Source organism: Vespa velutina, chromosome 23 (assembly GCF_912470025.1).
Source record: "Vespa velutina chromosome 23, iVesVel2.1, whole genome shotgun sequence".
Lineage (NCBI taxonomy): Eukaryota > Metazoa > Arthropoda > Insecta > Hymenoptera > Vespidae > Vespa > Vespa velutina.
Genome location: NC_062210.1, coordinates 2963999 through 2986498, shown reverse-complemented (window position 1 = coordinate 2986498; position 22500 = coordinate 2963999). Strand labels below are relative to the sequence as shown.

At 30.7% G+C, this 22500-nt stretch overlaps 1 protein-coding gene across 1 annotated transcript in view; it reads left to right on the top strand.

The window, feature by feature from the left end:
* LOC124956792 (probable G-protein coupled receptor Mth-like 1) overlaps window positions 1-22500 on the top strand; it is a 94264-nt gene that overhangs the window by 43045 nt on the left and 28719 nt on the right. Inside the window, exon 4 of the mRNA XM_047513048.1 lies at window positions 3876-3954. Within this exon, the coding sequence (XP_047369004.1) occupies window positions 3876-3954 (79 nt within the window). The remainder of the gene's footprint in view (window positions 1-3875; window positions 3955-22500) is intronic.

Below are 22500 nucleotides of genomic sequence, written 5' to 3'. Positions count from 1 at the left end.
TATATCTATTCATATCTACAAAGATACTATGATTAGAAATTATTTATACTTATCTGGAATTTTGAATCATGTTAAAAACATTCTTCCTTTTTTCTTCTCTCTCTTTCTCTCTTTCTATCTTTCACAAAAACATACATCAATATATATATATATATATACATATACTTTTTTTATCGTTCTTGTTACAATTGTTCGTTTCATTTGAAATCATTTATGAATTTTGAGAAAGTATGAATTTAGGGGATATTCATTCATTCTTTTACGTGAAAATTAAAATAAATTATTTAAGAAAAAGAAAAATTGTCTCGTTGTAACATCGATACATTTCAATTTTGAAATCAATTATAAATTCGAGAAACTAATTGAAATGAATCGAGATTATCTTAAATTCATTAAAAAAAAATAATAAAAAGAAAGAAAGAAAGAAAGAAAGAAAGAAAGAAAGAAAGAAAGAAAAAACAAACAACGAAATTAAAGATATATCTATTCATAATAATCCTTAAGTTTAAAAAATAAAATCCCAAGTTGTCGGGTTCCATATGGATCAATTCTAAATCGTCCTTTCTATCTTCTTTCTACCTTTGTCTCTTCTTTTTCATTTTCCTTTAAAAAGAAAATAATAAAGAAATAAAGAAATAAAGAAAAAGAGATCCTTTCACGCATTTCTCATTGCAAAGAGAAAACGATGAAAGGCCAAGCTAGCATGGTAGAGCAAACACAATACGGTCCCTAAGGGAAAGGGACGAGGAGGAGAAAATCTAGGAGGGCAAGTCGCCGTTAGATTTTCGTCGATGAAGGCTCCCTTCTGTCCCTTTATTTCCCTTTACTTTCTCTTTCTCTCTCTCTCTCTCTCTCTTCCATGTATAATACATATACACACACAGATAGATTGCACGCGACGTTCTTGCCTCTCTCTCTCTCTCTCTCTCTCTTTATCTCTCTCTCTCTCTCTCTTTCTAAGGGGGTGAGAACGGCTGGCCGGTTCACGGATGAATGTCGCCAGAGTTATAATTGCAACGAGCCGTAATTAGTTTTGGAAATTTAATTATTTCCGCGCGGCCGGAATGCGCGATAAACGGAGCCTCGGTGTCGGCCGTCGTTTCGCGAGAATCGAAAGCCGCCACCGCCAGTAGCATCGTAGTCACCCTTTCGCACCACATCTCATCCCACCCTATCCCACCCCATCCCCCATTCTACCTCCCTTCATCTCCCACGCAAGAGTTATCGGCTGACTTTTACCCGTAACGCGCGTTAATCCTCCCTATTTGCTTTCTCTCTCTTTCTCTTTCTCTCTCTAAACGCACACGCACATACATATATATATATATATATATATATATATATATATATATACACAGACACATTATCTATCTACATATCTCTCTTCCTCTTTTTAATTGAGATCGAAATATTAGATTTGACTTTCGACGAACGATGGGAAACTTTATATATACTTTCTCGCATATTCGATCGTTATACTGTACGGTATAAAAAGTTTCTAATAGTTTTTTTTTTTTTCTTTTCTTTTTTTACGATCTAAAAGAGAGAGGGAAAAAGAAAACTAAAGTTATTAGTTTATTATTTAATTCCTGAAAGAATGTGAGTAATGGGTTTAAAAAAAAAAAAAAAAAAAAAAAAAAAAAAAAGAAAAAAGAAAAAGAGAGAGAAAAAAAAAAGGAAAACAAAATCGTTGGTGAACTTTTATCTCGACTTGTACTTAACTTTTATATAGTATATATATCTTATATCGAGTGTTTATAAGAGATCTCGTTCAGTTTATAAAAGCGAAATGTATTTCTATACCGTCGTTGTGCCCGCTCGTTACGAGTGAACGGTGAGATTATCTCTAGTCTCTTTGCTCGATTACAAAATATTCTTACGTGCGTCATTGGTTCTACGTGGTATGCATATAAAACGTACCTCGACATATCTTTGGTGTATCATGAAACTCGATTAATCGAGTACTCGATATACTCAAGGAAACATATATATATATATATATATATATAAAATATGTAACTTTCGTATTAATAATAATATCAGAAAGAAATTTCACACACACATATATGTATATATAAAATGGAACACGATAATACGAGAGAGTTTGAATAATGATTTCCGAATCAATAATAATAATATAAAAGAAAAAAAAAAATAGGGTGGGGGAGAAAAATCGGTTTTAGATCGAATCGCCGTTTGTATATATACTTGGAAAAGAGAATTAAGTAGAATGGAGGAAAGATTGGAACGTTTTCACGTTCTTGATAATGACGAAGGAAATTGAAAAGGGTAAGAAAGAGAAAGAGAGAGAGAGAGAGAGAGAGAGAGAGAGAGAGAGAAAGAACGCGTAAGGACACCGTGAAAAATTGATAGAGATCGAGAACCCTTAGGGTCTCTTGCAGTTACCGTCATCTTTTCAAATGGATCTTTACAAAAGCCATCCACCATCTAGCACTATCGTCGTTGTCGTTGTCGTCGTCGTCGTCGTCGTCGTCGTCGTTGTCGTCAGGCCACAGCTTCTTCGCGTTTCAGCAAAAGTTTTGTTTGCCACGATGATCTTCTCCTGTGCGTAGGCCTTCACAAGTTCACCCTTCGTTCGTTTTCTTCCCCTCGTTCCACCTTCATCCTTCTCCCTACTCCCTTTACAACTTTCTCCCTTCCTCCCCTTCCCCTCCGTACGCCGCCGTCTTCGCATGAATCTTTAAGAGCAGTCGCGAGAACGCCTTCGATGCGATCTAACGGCCCTTTTGTTCGCCGCGTAGCCCTTACTAAAGGTTCGCTGCGTGAGATATACATAGACATATATATATATATATAGCTTTAGGAAATGCCATTCGTGCGATTGCGTTCCTGCACAAGAAACTTGCCCTTTAGTAGAGAATCTACTTCAAATAATATATGATACCACTGGCATCCATGTCGTAGAAAATTAAGAGTTAAAAAAAAAAAGGTTTCAAGAGAGAGAGAGAGAGAGAAAAAGAAAAGAAAAGAAAGAAAATCTGATATTTAAGGTAGAATTTTAGTTCTTTGAAAATAATTCGCCTGGGAAATATTTAATTTGAATATTTTCTTTTGTATAAAAAAAAAAAAAAAAAAAATAAGATACTTATAACAATGCAGACGAAAGATAATAATAAAATTCGTATGAAACCACGAAGTTATTCTCGGGTAAAAATATTTTAAATAAAATAAATATAAAATAAAAAGAGACAAAGGTAAAAAGTAAAATAATAGTAATTTTTCCAAGTTATCTTCAGAAATAAATTCTTCTTCTTCTTAAAAAAAATATATCACATCACTCTAAAGAGATCGGATCAAAGACCAGAACTCTTTGTACTTTAAAGTTAATTTAAGGAATAGATGAATCTCTCTCTCTCTCTCTCTCTCTCTCTCTCTCTCTCTCTCTCCCTTTCTCTTTCTCTCTCTCTTTATCTATCTATCTCTCTATCTCCCTTTCTTTCTTTCACAGAAACGATATTTTAATCTCGTCACTGGGCCAATGCAGTTTGTACGTGAAAGAAGAATTTTACGATCGGACGATCGAAGACGTGCACCGTCTTCTATAATTAAATATCCGTTCTCTTCCTATCGGTCTTTAGGTCCGCGAGACAGAGAGAGAGAGAGAGAGAGAGAGAGAGAGAGTGAGAGACAGTGACTGAGAGGCAAAGAAGATAGGAGGGAGGGAGAGAGTGAGAGAGAGTACCTTCCAGAGAGTCAAAGGAAGCTAATAGCTTTTAGACGGTTTCGTCTTTGCTCGAACTGAGAAATATATATACTTACACTTATATAGACACATATACATAGATATAAATATATATATATACATATATATATATATATATACTCTTTCTAACCTATTTTCTTCTTTGTTTCAGCTATTATGGCTCACTTCTTCTTCTTGGCTGCTTTCTTCTGGCTGAACACTATGTGCTTCAACATCTGGTGGACCTTTAGGTGAGTACCAGAGGAGTCTTCTTCATCCTCTTAATATACTTCTAAGAAAATCGAAGATCATTATTTATTACATTAATACACCCTCCCTTAGAATGCCATAACTGTTTCCCGTTATCTAATTTTTATCTTCTTCTTCTTCTTCTTTTTTTTTTTAACACGAAATATTGGATCGTTCAGTATTAAAAAAAAAAAAAAAAAAAAAAAAAAGGAAAAGAAAAAAAGAAAATCTTAATATTCTCTAATTTAAAAACACAAGGAAAACAAATAAAAAAGAAAAAAATAAATAAAATAAAAAAAGAATCTTTAAATCGTCCATCGTCGAAGGATATTCGCATTTAACACTACTTGCACAGTTATAAATTCTAAGAAAATGCTTCCAGGCGAATCTTATTAAGGGAGCAACCAAAGAAAGAGAACGAGAGAGAAAAAGAGAGAGGGAGAGAGAGAGAGAGAGAGAGAGAGAGAGAGAGAGAGAAGAGTATTCATGTTGGAGGCCAGATCACGTTCGAGATTAAGTTCTGTTCACCGCGATAGTATGTGTATATGTCTATATATGTATGTGTGTGTGTGTGTGTGTGAGAGAGAGAAGGAGAATATCGAGGTGAGAGATGGGATCAAGATCACTCGGTCGACTGGTTAATGCGATGCAACACGGTCGCCATAACGGGTCCTCTCAACATCTCTCTCTCTCTCTCTCTCTCTCTCTCTCTCTCTCTCTCTCTTTCTCTCTTTTTATATTTATTTTCTTCTTTTTTTTTCTTTTTCTCGTCTCCTTTCTCTTTTCGTCGTGTGCTCCTTAACATATTCTCGAATTCTCTGATTCATCTGATAGATCTCGATTTAATAATAATAATAATAATAATAATAATAATAATAATAATAATAATAATAATAATAATAAAAATAATAATAACAAATAATAATTAGTAATAATAATAATAATAATAATAATAATAATAATAATAATAATAATAATAATAAGGACAAAACTCAATCATAAATGTTATTTTAGCAATCATGGTTATTATACGGTATCAATTTTTATCGGATACGTATGTAACTCATGGATTGGGTTAATTAAAACGACACAACGAAGATAATAACGAATCGTTATTATATCAGAAAGTATTCCCGTACACAAATTACAAATGTATACGTTTGCTCTTTCGAAGTAATTATAATTTTCCGTCGAACTAAGGGTTGATGAAAGAGGGTAGTAGCACGTGAAATGTGAACTGATTAAAAGTGGTAATAGGAGAATATTTCGTATAATTTATCATAGGAGGATATACGATCGATACACGGATAATGGTGAAAAATTTTTTTTATATCATTCCTTTCCTTTCGAATCGTATTTCATTTAATTTCTTTAATCATCAATCAAACAGAGATTTGTTAGAAAAAATAGTTCTTTTTTTTTTTCTTAGACATCATCTTCATCAATCTAATTCATACTTATTACGTGTTTAAATTTATTCTTGAATCATTTATAGAGAAAGTCTCTTGGAGAATTTTATGAATTATTCGATCGTTTATTTTTTTTGTTTTTTTTTTTTTTTTTTTTTTTTTGTTCTTTTTTTTATGATATTTATAAAATATGTTAATCAATAGCGTGGAGAAGAGTATAAAATTGATCATAAAATGATCAATAAGAAATTAATTAAAATCTCATTGATAGATTATCCAAGATAAGATAGATATTGCATTAGATTATAGGTTTCCTAAAGAAAGAAAAAAAATTCACAGGAATTGCTAATAGAGTGCAAATTTCATGTTTTTCTATTCTTTTTCTTTTTTTTTCCTATTTTCGTTTCTTTTTTTTTTTTTTCTTCTTCTTCTTCTTCTTTTTTCAATCGATACCTCGTGTGTGTCCCACGAATGCAGAGGACAAGCGTAAAACGTATAAAACGAAATAGAAGGGAAGGCGACATATGTATGTGTGTTATATATATATATATATATATATATATATATATATATATGTGTAGGTATATACGTAAATACATGGATACGTTGAGAGAGAATATGCTCGCGGTTGAAATGTCAGCGACACGTGCGTGCGTTGTATCCACTTGTTGAAGTGTCAGTGACAGCACGTTCACGGTTAACCTTCCCTCCTCTCTCTTGCTTCGCTTTCCTGATTTTCGAGCTGGAAAATTAGCTTCCTCGTTATTTGCACACTCGAATACGGTGACTTCTTGGCCAGTACTCAGACGAAACTTATTGTTAGTTTAACAAACTTTTCCTTTCTTTTTTTCTTTTTTTTTTTTTTTTTTCGTTTGTTTGTTTATTCGTTTATTCGTTTAATTATTTCATCAACGTCCTTCAATCTTTATCCCCGAGTTTTTTTAGATTTATTCTTTTATCTTTAATTAAAAAGTCTGAAATAATTTTGTGACAAATTATTTATTTCTTTTTTCTATTTTTAATTATTCAATTTTATTAGTTTTTTTTTTTTTTAAATATAAAAAGTCTTTAAATATTATTTTATTGGCACGATCATTTGATCTTTCATATAAGAAAAAAAAGCTGAAATAATTTCGTAATATATCATGTAGAAGATTCTCAAGGAATTTATGAAATCATATTAATTAACGGCTTATGCAAGAGTACAAAATCATCAATGAAAATTTCAACTCATTCACCGTTATGTTTTATTACTCACGTGAGACTTATAGGCTCTATTATGCATAGATTCTTTTTTTTTTTTTTTTTTTTTTTTTTTTTTTTTTAAATAGTTTCACTATAAACGAGTTCACATATATCTCTTTCTCTCTCCTCTCACGCGTTTAAATACGTTCTGAGAAATCATTAAATTACCTAACGTACTTACTTCCCACGGTCGACGAGTACGTTCGAGAGAAAACGAGAATTATAAGAGTGTTGTAGTTAGATACGTGGCTGATGTTAAATGAATTTTCACTTTAAAAATTATTAGTTATATTACGTATCAAAACTTTATAACCAGATATATATATATATATATATATATATATATATATATATATATATATATATATAATGTATTAGTAATAATTGATTAAATATTTTTTAAACGATTTTTCTATAAGTAACACGAGCGTTCAATACCCTTATCTTCTAAGATAAATATATATATATATATATATATATGTACAGAGGAATATAATATTAATCGAATTATAAAAATAGAATTGTAAGACGTCTCTACTATCGACAGTTTCTCTCACTGGATTATTCTCATCGATGCCAAGCGACCTCGTTGTAGGAATCTAGGTTAGCAATGTAAATTTAGAAAATGACATGTTGTATCAAATTAATCTATAAAGGTACCAAAAAATATTCCATTTGAGATTTGAATTCTATTTAGGAAGATTAGATAGAAAGATTTATTTTTGGGAAAACAAATTTAACGAACTTAACAGGTGAAATTCAACAAAGTTGACTTATACTAATGGTATTGGACTAAACGAAGAGACAAGGGATAGAGAAGTTAACGAAGAAAGTTAACCAATAAGAGAGACAGAGAGACAAACAGAGAGATAGACAGAAAGACAGAGAGAGAGAAAGAGAGAGAGAGATTAGTCCAGTTGTTAGTAGTCTTCGAATGCAGAGTAACGCGTTAATCGTAAGCAAATGCGGGATACCTAGGATGATGGTAAACCAAAAGCAACGACCGCAGACGTGACGGTTGGTCGACGACTAGTCTAGTCTAGTATAGTCTAGTATAGTCTAGTGTAGTCTAGTTGTCTCTTCTCTAAGTCTTACTTCTATTACTAACTACGTTTCTACCTAGCTAGCTAGCTACCTACCTGACTCCTCTAAACTATATCTAGATCTATTCTATGTAGCAGAGATACCGAAGAAGTTTCTACTATTCCAATGTCCCTATATCCTAATCCAAAGATCCACTTGGTCCTAATGTTATATGTGCGTTTCTTCTTCAACGATAACTACAAACCTCCCGAACGGTGTTTCGACTCGAAGTTTACCAACGATTCTAATCGGATTTCCTTTCTATCCGATTAATACCAAAGATTTTAATCAAGGAAATTTGCGAGTAATGAAGAAAAAAAAAAAAAAGAAAAGAAATTAATTTATTCATTTTTATATTTTATATTCTTTCTCTCTCTTTTTTTTTTTTTTGTTTTTTTTTTTTCTATCTACTTGCGATATTTCATTTTGAACGTATTTTCTAAACGTGTTTTTTTAAATGTTATAAATTATAAACGACACTTTTTTTTTTTTTTTTTTTTTTTTTTTTTTTTTTTTTATATATATCATATACAATTTTTAAGTATAAACACAAATTTTTTCACTCCTTTTATTATTATTTTTTTCTCATATTCTTCTTTTTTTCGAAACGCTTCGTATATATATATATATATAATACAGTATTTGTATAAGTATCTTTTCTTTTTTTTTTTTTTTTTGTTTTGCACATATAACTATCGTACTTTATTGTCTACTTGTTACTCGTAAAGCTACTATTGAATACTAGATGGGAAGATAGCAAGAGAAATAGAGAGAGAGAGAGAGAGAGATAGAAAGAGAGAGAGAGAGAGAGAGAGAGAGAAATAAAAAGAGAATTTCATTTTATTTCTTCTTATTTTCTTTTCCAAGATCGCAGGTTAATGACTTTCCTCCAACTGGTTTCTTTTCTTACTACGTTCCGCTTCTCCTTTCTCATTTTTCCCGGCAGAACCGCTCGTTACGCGTTAGATAATGCATGCAAATTACGTTAGCGTAACGTGACTACCGACCGTGGAGGTTCTCCCATGCCGTTTTCGACGCTCGAACCTATGCTAAACGTCATAGTCTTATTCTTTACTGTGAAAAGCTTCTTCATGGTATTTCTTACGTCAGACAATTCCACAAATACTATTCGTATATTTATTTATATATATATATATATATATATATATATATATATGCATTTATATATATATAATTTATAAATTTCACAAAATTCTCATCTTCCTTTTTCTTTACAATTATTGTATATACTTTGATTGGACCATTTAAGAATTCAAGCAATATAATTTAAAGATCTATCTAATTTCAAGTCTCTTTTTTCTCTATTTTTTTTTCTTTTTTCTTTTTTTTTTCTTTTTTAATTTTTAACATTCCCAAGGGAAGTGCACAAAGATCGCAAATAAAAGTTAAATGTATTTACGTCAATTAATAATTCAAAAAGTTTTCGATCGATGTTTTTTTTTAATTTTTTTTTTTCTTTTCTTCTTCTTTTTTTTTTTTTTTTTTTTTTTTTTCGAATTTCTTTTTTCTTCTCCCTTCGATTAAATCTTCGAAATATTTAAGTGAAACATGTGAATTATAATTTCGTACGTTAACGTATTATATAAATTGTCGTTCTGTATTATTTCGTAGAACATGAAATCTTATGTAGTAGCACGTCGTTTCGAGTACAAACTTTCGACGAAAAGACGAAGGGACAAATTTCGCCCACGTAAAGATAGACACGACACGTTCCGCATCTTCGCGACAGCGCATCGACTCTGGTTTTACCAAGATGCATCTTACTGCAGCTGTGGTGTTAGAGAAGCATCAGATGATTCTCGATGCGTATCGTGCGATCCTCGAAATATGACTAGAATATTTCAAATATTCAAATTGAATTTAAAATCATAACGATTAATTTTTCTTTCTTTTTTATTTTTTTATTTTTTCTTTTTTTTTTCTTTTTTGTTAACGCGTAATTCGAAGAATAAATTTTTCGAGAGAAAAGAAAAAAAAAAAAAATAAGAAAAAATTCTTAAGATAAACGTCGATTCGTTTTTTTACTTTTTATTAATTTTCTTTCTCCTTTTATTTTCTTCCGAGAAATTCGAAGAAGAAATTTTTATAAAAATGTTTCGAAGGAAAAATCAACTCGCTCTGTTTCGCGTGCGATCTTCGATCGCCGATCAATGGATCGATCCGAACTATGCCGACGAACTTGATCTCTGAAGTATAGAAAAAGTTGTCCGACCGTACCGATGAGAAAGAATGCGGGTATACTACTTCGATACTTGAGTACGAAAAATTCGACTTTGCTTCAAAATTCTATCCAGAATATTATTGTATTGATATATACTGTATAAAAAAAAAAAAAAAGAAAAAAAAGAGAAATTAGCAAATTCGTCCAAAATTAAAAAGAAAAAAGAAAGAAAAAGAAAAAGATTATCGGTGATAAAAGAAATATTTCTAATATTTTGTCATTAAAATAATCGTAAGCAATTAAAAGCAGAGATATAATGATATCAATTTCATTATTATTCTATATTATAAAAAAAAAAAAAAAAAAAAAAAAAAAAAAAAGAGAGAGAAATTCTATAGCAAATTCATCAAAAATTAAAAAAGAAAAAAAAAAGAAAAAGAAAAAGATTATCGGTGATAAAAGAAATATTTCTAATATTTTGTCATTAAAATAATCGTAAGCAATTAAAAGCAGAAATATAATATTCATTATTCTTCTATATTAAAAAAAAAAAAAAAAAAGAAAAAAAGAAAAAAAAAAAGCAAATTCATTCTATAGCAAATTCATTAAAAATTAAGAAAGAAAAATAAAAAAAGGAAAAAGATTATCGGTGATAAAAGAAATATTTCTAATATTTTGTCATTAAAATAATCGTAAGCAATTAAAAAGAGAAATATAATAATATCAATTTCATTATTATTCATTTATGATAATCATCTCTATCATACTTCCTGTATCATTCAGACTTTATCTTCTGGTAGGAGGAAGAAAAAAAAAATAGAAAAAAAAAGAGAGAGAGAGAGAGAAAGAGATAAAGTAGAGGTTCTTTTTTTTTTCTTTTTTTTCTTTTTTTTTGAACAGTTATTTAATTCGACTATTAGAGACTCGCGATTTTATCGTCGAGCAACTTGCAGATATGCTCGAGCGATTTACAAATGTTTTCATTGTGTGTCCTGAAAATAATACGCTCGAATAAACCTTAGCTCGAGTCGCTAATTATCACCGAAGAAGAAACGAGAAAGAGAAAATGAGATGGATTTAGAAAGAGTGGAAAGAGTAGAAATAATAAAAAGAGAGAAAGAAAGAGACAGAGAGACAGAGAGACAGAGAGAGAGAGGGAGAGAGAAAAGACACGGGGGACATTTTACCGTTATTATTCCACTAAGTGTAAGAGAGTTTCTTCATCAGAAAAGCCTCTCAAGTAGTGGAAAGTGCATGAAACCCGAACAGATATAAAATTACGTGGATATTAAAAAGTATCATTATTATTTCGAAACGTCTGTTTATATATCTCTCTCTCTCACATCGATAAATTCGTACCATCGAATCGTTATCAATTTAAAAATTAAATCGATTAATTAAATAATTATTAATACAAATGCGTCGAGTATTAATTTTCATCTTGCAGAGACTTTATTTCATAATAGTTTTGTAGATTTTTTTCTTTTTCTTTTTTTTCTTTTTCTTTTTTTCTTTTTTATTTTTTTTTTTTTTTTTTTTGGGTCACATTTTTAAAAATAAAAATATACTTGCTAATAAGTATTAATGTCTGACGTAAATAATTATGATAATGGAATTATTTTTTATCGTTTTTATCTCGAAAATAAAATTGTTGAGTTATAAGAGTAATAAAGTAATAATTGTTAATTAGATGAGTACAATCGGTTTGACGATTGATCTCAAACATTTTTTAAATGTTTTTTCTTTTCTCTTTTCTTTTTTTTTTTTCTTCTTCTTTCTTAATGGCATTTGGAGAAAACGCGTGAAAAATATTCTTTCTCATAAGAGTGTTAGAATCACTCATTGAAAAATGATGACAATAAAATTTCTTATATCTTTTATTTACATAAAGTTATGCAGAGACATCGATTTTCTATAAAATCGAGTCGACGTTGATGTTATATTAAAATATTACGAGAAAAATAATCGTACGGAATAAAATCTAATACGATCTAATCCATTTAAAGAAATAGAATATTTATCTATTTTGGTGAGAAAGAACTTTGATGTAATAGTGCTTTGAACTCTTGGAATTTTGAGATAAGGTCATTCGTGCATCGAGACGTAATGCATTCCATCCACGTAGATGCACTTTATATGCAAGTTTCGTCTCTAGTTGAACTGCCGAACGCTTTATTTCGAAAATTCCACATTCCTTCTCACGAATAACGGGTTCGTAGTTCGTCGTCCTCGACCTCGTCCTTCTCTACATCATCATCCTATTCCGTACTCATCTAAGAAATTTACCCTCGTTGCATCGCTACTACTAAAAAAGGTGCCGCTTTACGTTTCCTCCGTGTTTTAATAAATACGTCCAGACAACTTGATAACTCTTAAGTAAGGAAAGAAAAAGTAGAAAAAATAAAAGAAGTAGATAGAAGACGCTTTAAAATAGATAAAAGCTTAGAGATATATATCAGAGAAGTTAAATTATTAGAATAAATATGATTGGATTAAAACGATTAAATATATTCTCTCATTACTATATAGTTTTCTTATTTGATATAGAAAATAAATGACTAAATATATAAAGTCTTATCTAATAATCATTATCAATCATTTCAAATGATTAAGGTAAATGTGATTGGATTGGAAGAATCAAATTTGTCTTTCTAATATTTCTTTTTTTTACTTAACTTTAGAAAATAAATAATTAGATATATAGAGTTAGGTGTTTTACCTAATCGTCATCATCATCGTCATCATCATCATCAATCTTTATATATATATATATAATTAGGGTTAAATGTGATTGGATTAAAATCGTTTATCTTTTTATTATTCGATAGTTTTCTTCTTACTTGATGTATACAAAAAAAAATATGGGGAGTTACGTTTTAGCTAGTCATCATCACCAATCTTTCCAAATGATTAGGGTAAATATGATTGAATTAGAAACATCAAATTCATCTTTTTATTAAATCGTACATTTCATATTATTGAGATATATAGGATGAATAATAAGAATGAAAAAAAATGACTGGAGAAAAACGTCGGATGATTTATTATATGCAATCGTCGGAATAAAATTTATTTTTGACAACATCGATCTTTCGACTCCAAATTGTCCTTGTTGTATCCTTTGTTTTTTTTTTTTTGTTCTTTTTTTTTTTTTTTGAACGATCCTTTTTAAAGCCATTAACTGTTTTATCCTTTTTTTTTTTTTTATTTTCTTTAATCTTTTCTTTTGTTTTTTTTTTCTTTTTTTTTTTTTTTTTTTTTTTTTTTCCAAATCTTTTTATTATCCTTAAAGTGAAAGGAAAGAAAAGAACCTTCATCTCGAACGATTTTTATTAATGAGACACAGTGCGAGACTGAAGATCCGAGGTACGTACTGGCCCTCTCCGTTTGGTGTAATCGTTAAACCCATTGTCGCTTTATATTAGATTAAAGTGTGCTCGATGCCTGATACCACATTCAGTGGTTCTCAAAATGAAAGAGATTCAATTTATATTCTAATAGAAATTTTTTTGACCTAACGAGAAGAAAAAAAATTAAAAGAGGAAAGAAAAATAGTAATAATAATAAAAAAAAAAACAAAAAAAAAAAAAAAAAAAAAAAAAAAAAGAAAATATATCGTAGAAATTAGCGAGCGACGTGATAATGGAAGAATATCGTTTTCATGGAAAACGACGACATTACCACGGCTGTTTGCCAGACGATACTTGTCACCTCGAATGCGAGGCATTTGAATTATTCAAGGAGCCTCCGCACATCGTGCCAGTTGCCTGTCAACTTGACGCGTTGGATACGTTTTATCTTTCTCTCTCTCTCTCCCTCTTTCTCTCTCTCTTCACTTCGCTTGTTAATTTTGAGAAAAATTAAACCATCAAAAATGAAAATATTCGACCTAGTTATCGTTGTATGTAGATACCAGGAAACGCTTTCTATAGGATCCATAAGAAAAGGAGAAAAAAAAAATGTAAGCTATGAATGAGAGATGTCGAAAATCTTCTTTTTTTTTTTTTTAATTTTTCAACAAAATTAATTCCTTGATGACAATGAAACAAAAATGATAAACGTTCGCTTTGGATTTAATTCGAATGAACAATGCACATAAGTAAAAAAAAACACTTTAAATCCACGAGGAAAAGATTTATTTTATGAATCGAAGGATTTCTCTCTTTCTCTCTCTCTCTCTCTCTTTATATATATATATATATATATATAAATAGACATATGTACGTATATATCGATATTTGGCTTAGTCGTACATAAACGATAGAACGGACCAGTCGAGTTAATCACTACGATATATATCGATTTTACCAATACGTTAAGCGATCTATTGCGGTATAATCGGTTGGGTTACAACAAGGATTTGCCGTTCATCTCACACAAATCTATTGTTGTAGAGAGGAATGCCTTGTCTGTACGTTGTTCGAATTATCCGCTCGAAATCACTCTCTCTCTCTCTCTCTCGGAGAATTTGTCGTTCGTTTCTCTGGGTTAGGTGGAAGGGGATGAAGAGGAAAACTTCTTTCTCCGGTGAACACCATCACCCTATCCTTCCTTCCTTCCTTCCTTCCTTCCTTCCTTCCTTCCTTGCTTCTTCCCTCCTTCGCGAGCATTCGCTCAAATCAGATTTTCCAGCTCTTAACGCCCTGTCACTTTTGGCTTTGCAAGCTCGTCGCTCGCTTCAGGAATCACGTCGACGTCCGTCAGGTCGGTTTATTGCATTTTCAGCGGGTTCCGTCTCGTTTTCACGCTTTGTTTCGTTCCTCTTACCCCTAACCCCATCCCAATCCACCTCCCCCACCCCCTCTGCCGTTACTATTCTTCTTCACCGATCGTAACCTTTTCGCGTATTCGCCAAAGTGCCACACGCGAATCATCATCCCTCTCTTTCTCTCTCTCTCTCTCTTTCTTTCTTTCTCTTCTTACGCCACGTCGGTCACGATATGAAACTCAACGTTTCAAACTTTCCTTTACTTCTATTTTCCCCTCTCCAGAACTCGTCCCTATATACCTACATCCTTTTACAGTGAAATCTGTATCCGTCTGGTATGTCCAGTTCTAAATATGCTAATGATTATTCCTTGGGTCTTGTCCAACGCTTGTCATGGATCTAAGAAGCACTCAGCAAGACTTTAAACTCTTCTTCCCAATCTATCTTCCTTTCTCTCCCTTTCTCTCTCTCTCTCTCTCTCTCTCTTTCTCTCTCTCTTTCTCTCTGCATCTTTTTCTCTTTCCTTCCCTGTTTCTTTATTCATGAATCCCCCTTGAAAATGTTTCGAACTTTCTACTTTTCTACTCTCCCTTCGTTGAAAACGTGTCTCAAATTTAATCCGGCTTTAAAACAATGCGATTTCTACGTGAAATATATTAACAATGTTCGAATCAATTTTTCATTCTAAATCCCGAAGCAAGTAACTCGTTCGCGTCGTTCATTTGCAAATACGTTTAATTTCGCGAAACAAATAGTTTCCATTATTACACCATTGTTCTTCGTTTACATTATACCGTTATTCTACGCTTATGATAATAATGATATAATGTAAAAGCAAGGTAAACGGAAAATAGTATTTATTATTAAAATGAAATCTTTTTATTTATCGATCAATCAGTTTTCTATATTATCGATTATTAATACATCTTTTATCCTTTATTTTAATTAAACCAAATCAAATTTATATAATTATAATAAAACTTTTAACGATATTTCATTATGATTATGCCCTTATTACGAAGGGAAAGAAAAATATTATTAATAATATCGATTTTATCATAATAATATTATTACAATATTTAAATAAATGAAGGATAAATTTTCCTTGAAAACGATGTTTCATTCAAGTCTCTACGACTTACCGTTTCGAAGATATCGCTTCCGAAAGATTTTCATTCATAATTCATATACTACGACTGTTCGTAGTAATACTATAGTAGTAGTAATTTTTGAACAGCTGAGATGCGTAAGTTCTCAGAATTTATGTAGGTCAGTGTATCACTGAGCTAATTTCAATGAAATTATGTAGATCAGTGGGTCAACGTAAACATTTTCTATTTATTTGGGAATATCTCCGGAACTAAAAGTCGTATAAACTTAATTCGAATATCATTTTAAATGGCAGACCTTCCTCTATTTGTTAACATATCGTTAATAATTAATTAACGATTTGTTATAAACAATTGTTTATAAACAAATTCTTACGAATCAAATTCATCTTATTTTATACTAAAAAAAAAAAAGATTCAGACTTACAATCGACTCATAAAATTGCAAATATTAATAAATAATCAATAAACAAATTATTTTTTTTTTATTAATTATTAATAAATTAATTTTCCATTTACATGAGAATATCTCCGGAACTAAAAGTCGTATAAACTTAATTCGAATATCATTTTAAAGGGCAAATCTTCCTTTGTTAACATATCGTTAATAATTAATTAACGATTTGTTATAAACAATTGTTTATAAACAAATTCTTACGAATCAAATTCATCTTATTTTATACTAAAAAAAAAAAAGATTCAGACTTACAATCGACTCATAAAATTGCAAATATTAATAAATAATCAATAAACAAATTATTTTTTTTTTATTAATTATTAATAAATTAATTTTCCATTTACATGAGAATATCTCCGGAACTAAAAGTCGTATAAACTTAATTCGAATATCATTTTAAAGGGCAAATCTTCCTTTGTTAACATATCGTTAATAATTAATTAACGATTTGTTATAAACAATTGTTTATAAACAAATTCTTACGAATCAAATTCATCTTATTTTATACTAAAAAAAAAAAAGATTCAGACTTACAATCGACTCATAAAATTGCAAATATTAATAAATAATCAATAAACAAATTATTTTTTTTTTATTAATTATTATTAAATTAATTTTCCATTTACATGAGAATATCTCCGGAACTAAAAGTCGTATAAACTTAATTCGAATGTCATTTTAAATGGCAGACCTTCCTCTATTTGTTAACATATCGTTAATAATTAATTAACGATTTGTTATAAACAATTTTTTATAAAGAAATTCTTTTAAATCGAATACTTTAGTAATAACCACGTGTTCCATTTAATATAAAAATGGACATATAAAGATATAAAAATTTGTAAAGGCTCGAATGTTAGTGGAAGTAATCACGTGATGATTTCTTGACGTTCGATAGAACGAAGGTAATCAATCCATCGCTGGTGGTTGCATCAAAAAGACGGTAATACATATAGTGAAAGAAGGTAAGCAACTCCGACGACAACATAAAGGCTTTCACGGGAATTGAAGATGCGCCTTCGCGAAAGATGAGAAAGCAAGGAAGAAAAGTAGACTGGCGAACATGAAGAGACGTGCCAGGAAATACGTACCTACGTAAGAGGAGAAGAAGAGGAAGAGGACAGCAGGATGGTTGGCCTCGTGAGTCTACCAATCCATTAAAGAGAAAGAGTCTCTCTCTCTCTCTCTCTCTCTCTCTCTCTCTCTTTCTTTCTCTCTCTCTCTCTCTCTATCTATCTATCTATCTTTCTTTTTATTCCTCATCGTGGTTTGCCTCGCAAATATTTGCCATATAAATCTAACCGACAAAATGGTCTCCCAAGCTTCCTCTAAAATCCTCTAAAACGAATAACAGATTTCTTCAATCGTTGTCTCATTCGTTCGTCTTCTTAAAAAGAAAAATCTTTCAGGTGGAAAAATGATCAAAGTACAGGATCAAACAAAAGTATTTCTTCGAGTTATTTTCATGGGCTTAGTGTAATTTACTAATCTGAAAAAAAAAAACAAATAAACGAACAATAGAACCAATATTAGATTAAAATGTCACGTAAAAATGTAATTGTTTTTTCTAATCGTCTCTCGTTTAAAATGGCTCGTTAATATGTCATTATAATTTTCAAATCAAAAATATTATTATTATTCATTACGGGGAAATATTAATTATTAACAAATTATTTAATTGTTTATTAAACAAGCTAAACATTGAAAAGATTAAAGAAAATATTTGTTATATCGAAGAAGATAAAAGAATAAAGAAAAATCTTTCATTCCTTATGAATCATTTCTCGTATAATATCGATGATTATCAAGTGAATTATTCTTTTTTCTTCTCTCTCTCTCTCTCTTTCTCTCTCTTTCTCTCTCTCGCTCTCGAAGATTTTATGAAAGATTAAAATCGTTGACAGTTGTCAGCCAAAAAACTTGGCTGGGCAGCCAACGAACGACTCCAGCTAGTCCTTTCATATTCGATAATACGGACGTACACCAACGACAAAACTAGACTAGGCTTTTCTATGGTATATGGTAGTATACTGTGTATACGTACGTGGTATTCCGTTGGCAACAATACGTCGGACCAATGAAACACTACCGTTTTGCAACTTTGAACTCGTGCCAAGCGTCGCATCTGTGTTTTTTAAATGCACGTGGTAGAGAAAAAAGGAAAACAACAAGTTGGTTCTTTCACTTCATATTCATGCAACTTTCAAAACTTTTGATTCAGAATATTTCTTCTTTTTCTCTTCTTTTTTTTTTTTTTTTTTTTATTGTTTGTCTTTTTTATTTTTTTTTTTTTTCTTTCGAAAATATATTACATCGAAGGATGTAATCGTGTTTAAAATAAAAAAAATTCTTCATTATTATTAATCCGAGGATCAAAGTTCGACAGAGTTGTTCCTACTTCTTTTTTTTTTTTTTAGTCTCTTTTTTTTAGAAGACTTTAGACTAATTCATTTTTTCAGCAGATTCTAATATAAGGAGCAAACTCTACTCTTTCTGTGCTTCGTAGTGAGCGATAGGATTAATGAATTATTTAGCTTTCTGTGTAACACGATATATCGGAATAACAGTATCGCTTAGACTTTGAGATTCACATTCTTTATCACTCTATCGCATTCTGTTATTTATTTATTCCCCGTCCATAATCGGATCCCTTAGCAATATTCTCGATCATCATTTTCTCTTTTCAATGCTTGCCAAAACAGCGACGCCTTCACGTTCGACACAGGCATACATATATATATACACACACACACACACACGCACACACATTAGGAAATACGATTCGTCTATCGAATTTTATATTATCTAGGAATTTTTTGAAGACTTATAATTGATTTTTTTAGATCTTATAATTGTCATTTGAAATCATTTAAGAACTTTTGATCCAAAGAAGAAGAAGAAGAAGAAGAAGAAAAAGAAGAAAAGAAACAAATTGTTCTACGTGTTGTAGATAGAGTTCTATCAATTAGAGTTCTAGAATATTAGGTTCTGCAATAAATAAAGGAAAAAAGAAAAAAAAAAACAAAACAAAAAAAAAAAAAAAGAGGGAGAGAACACTTCGTACAAAGAAAGATTCCCTAATTGAATTAGAGGATTAATTGAGAACTTCGTTTCGAAAATCGACTCTCTCGTCACAGTCGTACCAATTACCAAGCATTTTGTACCTTCTACTTCTCAGTTTCATTCCCTTTTTCGAAAGAGTAGACAACACGGAAAGCAGGAAGCTCTCGTTTTCTATCTATCTATCTCTTTCTCTTATACACACACACACACACACGCGCGCGCACACACATACGTACTCTCTTTTCGCTATCGTATGACTCGACTTGTTAACAGGAAATTGAAGGTCGAGTGAAAAGGAAAGAAGGGTGATGGTTGGGTGAGGTTGTACTTGGCAGTACGTCGAAAAGAAGAAGAAGAAGAAGAAGAAGAAGAAGAAGAAGAAGAAGAAGAGTCTTGGATAAATGAGTTAAATCTTAAGCTTCGAAAAAGAAAGACCGTGAAAGAAGAAAAAAAGGAGAGAGAAAGATAGAGAGGAAACAATAATGTCTCTCTCGCTTACGATGCAATTTTTTCTTTTCTTTTTCTTTTTTTTTTTTTTTATTTTTTTTTTGTTACCCCTCCCCATCCTCCCTCCTACCTCCCTAGAAAATGCTACTTTTCTTCCCGTCTAGTACTTCTTTGACGTTACTAATCTCATTAGAGATCTCGACGATGAACAGATCCTTTCTTTAAGACATTGCTAAATCTATCTTTGAAATCGTTCTCTACACAAGGATACGTACATATATATATATATATATATGTGTGTGTGTGTGTGTGTGTGTGTGTGTGTACTTATTTATATATATTAGGTTGGAAACTATGAAATGGGCGTTGAATGAAAAATAAATAATTAAACAAAAACGCCCGTTTCATAGTTTCCAACCTAATATATTTTATATATATGCAAGTTAAGCTAAAAATTAATAAGTGATGAGATAATTTTGAGAAATCAATTACTCTTTTCGGACGAATTTGTTTGTTTGTTTGTTTGTTTTTTTGTTTTTTTGTTTTTTTGTTCTTTTCCCTTTTTTTCAAACGTTCGTCCTACTCTGTACATAATCGTATACAAATATTTTTGATATGAAAACGATCGACGTATTAAATTTGAGATATTAAAATTTGAAATCTATCTATTCGCACGCACACACACATACACATACACACACATATATATACGAATATGTGTTTACATTATTAGATATAAATTTTTTATGATATAAGCTCGATTGATATTTTATATATATATATATATATATATATATATATATATATATATATAAATTTTTATGATATAAAGTCGACTGATTTTTATTTATTTATTTATTTATTTTTTTTTTTTATTTTTATTATTTAAAAAATTTCTTTCGATGGTAATATTTGCGTACGGGATATTGAAATGTCGAATGATAGAAATGGTCATTTCTAGGATGTTAATTTAGGACTGGACGTGATTAAAACCGATGGTTCTTTCTTGCTTAGTACACGGGGACGTAGCTCTTTGGCGTAGAATCTTTTAAAATTAGCTTTCGAAGTTCACCCTTCGTACTTCCGCCCTTTGATACGTCCTGACTCATCAAAGGGGACGCGTACGAGCTTTATTTTCCTCTATCTATCTCTTTCTTTCTTTCTTTCTTTCTTTCTTTCTCTCTCTCTCTCTCTCTCTCTCTCTCTCTCTTTCTCTCTTCGTATATATAAATACAGAAACGAAGGAAATGGTTGAAGCTTTATTACTCGTGTAACACGAATACTTTTTAAATCGTAGGTATTCTTTCTAAACTGTTTTTACTTAAAACGAATCGTTCTACGTCAACTTAATATCATTTTCTTTCTCTATTTCTCTTTCTCTCTCAACAAAGAAACGAAGAAATCTTTTTTCTTTCTTTCTTTCTCTCTCTCTCTCTCTCTCTCTCTCTCTCTCTCTTTTTCTCTCTCTCTCTTACTCTCTTTTTATTCTTTTATGAAAGGAAAGAAAAATGGAGATAGAGACAGAGAGAAAAAAGAAGGGCGATAAATTTTAATTAACTTTGCTTGTATCGTCGAAAAGAGACACCACCCATTGCGTGGATGGATACGTTTTAAAAAGGCTAATACCGTTAGGGTGAGCTTTTTCACAAATTCTTCTCCCTTTCCCTTTACCTTAACTAAAAATCTAATTAGAATGATATCGAATTTATAAGAAACAGAATTGTCTTATAATATATGACGTAATATAAATCGTTTATTAATCTGAAATTCGTCTTTCGCAAATATCAGGAACAAAAAGAAATATAAATATCTTTCGAAAAGAATAATAACGATGAATGAAATCTTTTGTGAAAAATCAAAGAGAAACGTCATTTTAAAAGTTTAAAATTAATCTCACGAAAATATTATTAATATTTGAAAATTCTTCATTATGTGATAAAATTCATAATCAATCATACTTTTCTGGATATCGGTATTTAAAAAATAATCGATGTTTATTAATTTGAAAAATTTGTTCTATGAAAAAGAAAGAAAAAGTAGAAGAATCTTGAGGAGAATATCGTCGAATAAGAAATTTGTTAAAAAAAAAAAAAAAAAAAAGAAAGAAAAAAAAAAAGAAAAAAAAAAGAAAGAAAAAAAAGAAAGAAAAGAAAAGAAAAGAAAAATGTAATTTATATGAAAAATGTGAAGGAGCTCGAGGTTTTTCGAGTAAAGTCGATATTAATATCGCGAATGTTCACGGATAGCTCTCGTCGAATTGATCGTCAAAAGAGGGGCAATTCCATTTCCAGAGAATAAGAGGAGAGAGAGAGAGAGAGAGAGAGGGAGAGAGAGAGAGAGAGTACGAGAAAGAGAAAGAGAGACAAGAATTTCGTTATTATCTCGAGGCAGGATTTTTCTTGAAAATTATATTACCTCGCGTCCTTCTTTTTCTCTGTCGTTTCAACGGGCTAATCGATCATGCGAAGACACGTGATGACATCATTTTGACTTGACATCCTCGTCGATCTTTCTTTCACAATTTACTCTCATTCGATGTCTTTTTTTTTTTTTTTTTTTTTTCCCCCTTTTTATTACCTAAGCTCTTTCTACAAATATAGTGTTCTATACTACAAAACCTTGTGTAACACTTTTTATATCGAACGAATTTGTACACCCTTTTCGATGGAGGACCGTTTGTTTTTCATGGGTGGGAGGAGGGGGGAGGGAGGGAGGCGGGAAAGACGAAAAAAAAAGCAAAAACCAAAAAAAAAAAAAAAAACAAGAGAAAACAAATATTTGCTCCCGTTAACGTCAGCTTGGAAAGCAATATTTTCCCTTCTATCGTTAAATTCTAACAAAATTT